This window comes from Bradysia coprophila, chromosome IV (genome assembly GCF_014529535.1).
Source record: "Bradysia coprophila strain Holo2 chromosome IV, BU_Bcop_v1, whole genome shotgun sequence".
Classification (NCBI taxonomy): domain Eukaryota; kingdom Metazoa; phylum Arthropoda; class Insecta; order Diptera; family Sciaridae; genus Bradysia; species Bradysia coprophila.
In genome coordinates, this window is record NC_050738.1 from 1,098,288 (window position 1) to 1,105,069 (window position 6,782).

The 6,782-nt window shown below is 37.9% G+C and overlaps 1 protein-coding gene across 1 annotated transcript; it reads left to right on the forward strand.

Annotated features, from left to right (window-relative positions):
- Window positions 1–3,211: 3,211 nt before the first annotated feature.
- On the forward strand, window positions 3,212–4,847 carry LOC119065977. Its single transcript, XM_037168184.1, has 2 exons — window positions 3,212–4,005; window positions 4,394–4,847. Exons 1-2 carry the CDS (start codon window positions 3,212–3,214, stop codon window positions 4,845–4,847), a joined length of 1,248 nt encoding a protein of 415 aa, XP_037024079.1.
- Window positions 4,848–6,782: the final 1,935 nt, after the last annotated feature.

Genomic DNA, 6,782 nt, shown 5'->3' on the forward strand with positions numbered 1-6,782 from the left:
TTATCCAAGAAGGTATTCCATGAATCCCATATATCATCACGTAACCAATATAATTCCCCCACTCAATGTACTGATTATCATATGTGCTTACTCATACAACTAATTTATATTTACCCTCTTTTTAACATTACATTCCCAAGTGACTGATATATATGGATGGTACAGCAAACTCAATCGCATAAATTACATTCTAAATTGTTGAGGAAAAGATGCCCGCAGCCAGATATTTCGATTTTTATCTCGACAAAAACTTTACTGTATGTTGTAATATTCGCCTATAAGTCTTAAGACCGTTTATACACTTACAACCAATGCTCAGCAGATTCGTCGCCTATTGTACAATAATGTTTAAGATAAATGTGTCGCATCCGAAAAGTCTGCTGTATCGAAAATTATTTCCAGAGATCACAATCGCGGCATACACATGAACGTAAATGCATAGTAAAGTACATATAGTGGAGTGTGGAGGAGTTATCTTCCCGATACTGTACTATATGTTTGTCAGTGAAGAGTCACCCTTCCAATCAATTCACATATTAATCATTCATTGATTCATATCGTTCGATTAAGGCAGTGTTCCATAGTTATGGATTTTGGGTGCGACCGTGCGACGATTCTTGACTAGGCAAGGCAGTAAGAAGACAATAGTTATTTGTTTACAGAGGCCACGATTTCACTCGAGTTGGAACTTACAATATCTCTTAGAGATTTACGAAACAAAAATCATCAATTCACCATACCATTTTTTGAAAACATAAACAAAGTGAGAAAAGTTCTATTTTCTCCCCATGGGAGAGAAAATGCTGCTCTTTTTTCACTAGAAATGTCATTTGACCAATTGTCAACAAAACGCAATTTTCTCATGACCTATTGAGGAGAGAAAATAAGGTAAATCACACCACCCAAATGAAATAGTTATTTGTTCAACGAGGGAAAAAAAAAGGTTTGTTGCCGTTGTCACAAAATGTTTTTTCCAAACTGATGCTTCAGAAATTTAAGCGGATGTGAAATAGGTATTTGCTTACCGATGTGAGAAAATGGAAAATTCCTACAAGAGTGATGTTTGCGGCCAGAAGGAAGCGATTACCACAATTTCGCTCGAGTTGGAATTTCCGTTTTTCTACACTAAATGAAAACATCGACTCGCCATACCATTTTCGAAAACTTAAACAAAGTGAGAAAAGTTTTATTTTCTCCCCATGGGAGAGAAAATGCCGCTCTTTTTTCACTAGAAATGTCATTTGACCAATTGTGTAACAAAACGGAATTTCGTCATGACCTATTGAGGAGAGTAAATAAGGTAAATCCCAACACCAAAATGAAATAGTTATTTGTTCACTGTTGTCACTGTCACTATCACAATGTTTTTCCAAACAAATGCTTCCGAAGTTTAAGCGAATGGGAGAAAATAACTATTTTATCGGCTGCGTTGTGAAATAGTTATTTGCTTACCGATGTAAGAAAATAGAAAATTCCAACAAGAGTGATGTTTGCGGCCAGAGGGAAGCGATTACCACAATTTCCCCCGAGTTGGAATTTCCGTTTTTCTACACTAAATGAAAACATCGACTCGCCATACCATTTTCGAAAACTTAAACAAAGTGACAGTTCGAATGAGGAAAGTTCTTCTTTCTCCCCACGGGAGAGAAAGTGCAATTTTCTCATGGCCTATTGAGAGGAGAAAATAGGCCGAAACACAGCGCGTGCATGAATAATGTTTGACAGACTGAATAAACAAATCACTGCGCAATAATAACAGGTTCTATTAACAGTAACACTGGAAATAGAGTAAAATGGCAGCATTATTATAGGCTCTCTAGGGTTGACAACTTTTTGATTATTATTTACCGACGAGCTATAGCTATATAATCGGAAAGTATGCAATTACTATTCATTTCTGTTGATTTTTTATTCAGAGCTCTCGACGTCATTGATTCGCTATTAGGATCCGTTCATAAAACATTTTATACAAAAATGGAAGAGACTAAGAAGCGAGGAATTCAAGGTTGTATATATGGAGGTTACGCATTACGCTGATCGGTGGGACAGTCACCGAAAAAATCCACAGAATTGTGGTGTAATTTCCATTGTAGTGCCACAGTAAAAAAAATGGCGATTGGTGTAACCTCCTCATATACAACCTTGGAGGGATTAGTTGAAAGTGGTTTAGGCTTCATATACCTTACTAGGCAGTGCCTAGTAGGCACATATTAAAAAGTCCACTGAAAAATGCGTCCCAATCCGGTAGGCTGCTTTCCAAAAAAATCCCTCATTGTGTGCCATATACTTTATGAAACCGCACCCCTATCGCATCGAGAATCTTCAAACATTCGTCAATAACTGTAAAAATAAAACTTGTGCCATCAGTCGTCATTCATAATGCCAGACGTGGTAAATTGGCTTACTGTTTCGATTTTAGTAATAATTTACTTGTGTTCACCAACAACAGAACAAGAACACGATAACTTCGAGTTAAGCCTAACAGAGCATCCAGAAAGTTTGAACGCCGCTCGAATAATCCGAAATTTCCTGGTCCAATATTTTAGCGACAAGAATTTCTACATTTCAATTTTCACCGATGCCAGTACGAATGCACAGTTTCGGTTTCAACGAGATTTATTCACCAATTTGGCAAAAGGACTGGCATCGAATGTCTCGTATGCTTTTTTCAATATTTCAATGAACAGACCCCGACTTCCACTACGGCTGAGACTACCTTTCAATTTATTTTTCGTAGATAATTTGGATCAGGTTGTGTGAGTGTTGTTTTAGTGTATTTGAAAAACGGCTCTTAAATCTGGCTGATCATTATATGCCACAAGTATTCAGATCTTCAGAGTCGTTGTTGGATAGTGGATAGTATGAATGAGTTCAATCCATTTCTTATTTCAGGCTGCAGATGAGACAATCAAAATATATCCGTCAGTTCATAGCGATTCATGCGTGGGTTATCTTTACTGATATCAGCGGAAACAAAAACGAAGAGAAGCTGCAGACCCTATTCCAAGTCGCTCAAGAAAGTCATTTTTCAAATGTTTTGTCTCTTGCTTTTAACCGGGAAAAGCGAATCTGGTCACTGGTCACTTATGGTCTGTTTCGCATCAACTGCACAGCATTGTCACATCGAGTCATTGAGACATTCACACCGGAAAATTTCACACACAGACTGAGTGTATCTTTCCGGTCAGTGTTTCCTAACAAAATTCAGAATATGAACAAATGTCCGGTTCATGTGGCTGTTGCCGAAGTTGAACCATATGTCATTATACATCGGGGTAAGGGAAACGCGAGTTTCGATGGTATCGATGTGCGAATTGTTAAAGAAATTGCAATGCGCATGAATTTCACGCCGAAATTCCTTATGCCAAGACATGACGATGACCGTGGAATTATCTACGAAAATGGATCGACTACTGGAGCAATGGACCGGGTTGTAAATGGTGAGGCGGATCTTACGATCGGAATCTATCTTTTGACGCAGGATCGCTCGGTCTGGTTTTCGCCGACTGTAGCATACATGCAAGATAGAATAGGATTTGCAATCAGGGTGAATTACATCACTCCGTCTTCATTGAATCATTTGATGGGTCCACTGAATTACAACGCTTGGCTGTTAATCTACACCACACTATGTGCGGCTGTGGTATTTCTGTTACTCACCAAACGCCTGGGGACAGATCAACGATCGGTTATACTAGGCGGAAAGTTGTATCGGACACCCATTCTTAATGCTCTTTACATAGCAATCGGCGGTTCGATCGGCAACCCACGAATGGCATATCCTCAATACTTCGGTCCGTTTGCCCGAACACTGACCATACTTTGGATTTTGTTGTTCATGTTCATCCGGACTTCGTATGAAGGCGCTTTGTTCACATTTTTCCATCGACCGCCCGTGTTCTCGAAGTGTGATTCGTTCGAGAAGGTGTTGGCTTTTAAATGTAAAATCATAGCTCCCAAGTCTGGAGTTAACCATTTGGTGGGTTTCAATGCTTCGATCAGTCAGTAAGTATGTCTTAGTAGAAGTAGCGCCACCTAAAGCAGAGAAATCTTAGATTGCCAGCACTGACAACGACGGGGAAGAAAATTGAAGGGAGAGCAGCGAGAGTAAGAATTAACAAAAAATTTCTCTCCCTCCAGCGGTTCTTCTCTTCACACGCGTAATTCTACCAAGTGCAGTGCTGACAGTCAGTCGTTTCTCTAGGTTCGAAGGCAATCTTAGAAAATTTCACGTTAGTACTAAGAGACAAGGCTATAAACCCCAAGTTTATAGCCTCGTCAATGTCTCAACAATTTTGGCGCAAAATTTCAAATTTTAAAGATAAATTGTGTTGATCGCTTAATTGTTCATCAAGGACATGATTATCTTATGTGCGTTCCTTTTTCGTTTCAGGTTTGTCGTTTGCAATGACAGTGCCTTAAACTGTGCAGGTGAATTGTTTAAAGGCAAAGCGGCCATCGATGTTGCCTTCGTCCACGAACAAACCAAGAAATATTTCAATCATCTGAACGCTCCGAATTTGATTCTTGATTACACGAAAGATCAAGTCTGGCCAATTGCCCCGGTTTTCCTCTTCGAAAAAAACTCAATATTACGACACTCGTTCAACCATTTTCTGCGATTATATGATCAGTCCGGACTGACTAAAAACTGGATCGATCATTACACGAACGAGAAGAAGCAAACCAATCGGCGAACGAATCCACAATTGAAAATCAAGAATATAACGGCGTTGTTGATTACATGTAACTGTCTTTACGCTTTCAGCACAGTCATTTTTGTGATGGAATTGTTGGCTAGGCGCTGCTCACTAATAAGGCGTGGAATTGAATTTATTACGTACTAGGGTCTTGTTCATCAATTTTTGGGTTTTTGGTAATGTACATTGAACAGCTAGTTAGATACAGTCCATAGTGGTACTTTTGAAGCTACTCTGCAGATGGCGTTACTTTTCTATACAAAAATGGGCTAAGATCACGAATTGTCATATGTCTCTCATTTTTCCATATATTTTTGACTAAATGGTGTTGCCAGCTTTTACCTCAAGTGGCAATAAATAATTCACATCCTTGATTGCTCTCGGTTCAATGAATCAGGGCCGGATTGGCTATCAAAAATTGCACATCGGGCTCGTACAACAATGACCCTAAGGTACTCTCAAAAGAATAGTCAATTAAGGAAAGAGGCGACAAATTGAAAAGACGCAACGGGATTTGCCCGCCCGATCGCCCAGTATGACCAGTCCGACACTGCAATGGATAGCAGATGACGTACTGGTTTGAAATTTTTTATTTTGAAGAGTGTAGTGTTTGTATCTAGAGTCAAAGGCTAGGAGTTTCAACGCAACTAACATTGACGGATACCGAGTTACCTGGAACCGGGTTGTACATCGAGAAAAGGATGGTTGCTTTAGCATAAAAGACAAAGTTAAAAAGTTCAATTTTAACCTGTTACGAACGGCAAGCATATGACCACTATTATTATCGAGTCTATTACTTCCATCGATCAAAGTATTTTTAATCTGTTGATTTCAAATCTTGTACTTCAATTTGTTTAACATGCATTTTACTAAATAAAATACCATATTACCCAGAGCTTGTCATTATTTGCCAGGATAACTGTATAAGATTTTCGTAATTCTTGTTTTTCCTCACTTTTTATTATGTAACCAAGCATTAAGCATTAACCAAGGCGTTGACATTCTAAAATTATAAATTATTTGGCGCCAAATTTTTAAACTTAATTCACCATCCACCCACTGTCGTAATTAGTTTCATCACAAGAATTTAATTCAACTACCAAACACGCAATTCTGACCATTTAACGCCAATAAATGACCTACCTCATCACTCTTAAGTGTAATAAAAACTGGTTATCCGAAAATTTCGATGGCTTTTTAATGCTAAACAGATTGAGTGAACTTAGCTTTACGGTTACAAAAATATAACAAATTAGAAGAAATTTATCATAAAAATGCGGGAAAAATAAAACAACAAAATTGTAGACATTGGGGGTTGTAAATGGCCAAAGATAAAGAGCTAAATCGGATATTTTTTTGCGCCCTTTGCTGTCTGTCGTCCTCTTTATCATCAAAATAATATAAATACGAAATGTTTAACATAATTCTTCGTTTCTGTATATCTCTTTTTTTCGTATTCGGATTGTTCGGTTCCATTATTTATTCTTTAATGTTTCGGAGCAAAACTGGAGCATGAACCGTTTAATTTACATATGTAAAATATTTTCGAATACGATCTTGGCGGATATGATATTTTGGCGTTTTGTTGCTCATTATATTTATGTCTAACAAAACGAAGAATTCGGCAATGACTTTCACATTCTGAATACAAAAAGTAGCACGCCAAACAACAACTGTTCTTCGGGCTTAAGTTAATATGATGGGCTGTTACGGGACAGGGGTGTAATTAGAACAATTTTTATTGTCGCTTGTCTTAGTACATTTTTAATTTTTGTACCAGCCCTGTTGAATGACGTTCAAAATTATCGACTCGTTTTTCAATTTTCTGAATGTTATAAGTTTTCGGCCACAACGATTTTCTTGTTAATAGTAACTTTTAATTGTCTTCGGCAATTGCCTGAAATCGATGGTATTTTACGACAATTTTTATGGTAAAGTGGTGTACACCCATGATGAACATGCATATCTGACACTGCTATAATGCCACACGATTGTGTTGATCAATTTCCATTATGGATGAGTATAAAGCCATGCGTTAATTTTGTTTTCATATACATGGATGAATTTATGGGAATTTGCTTG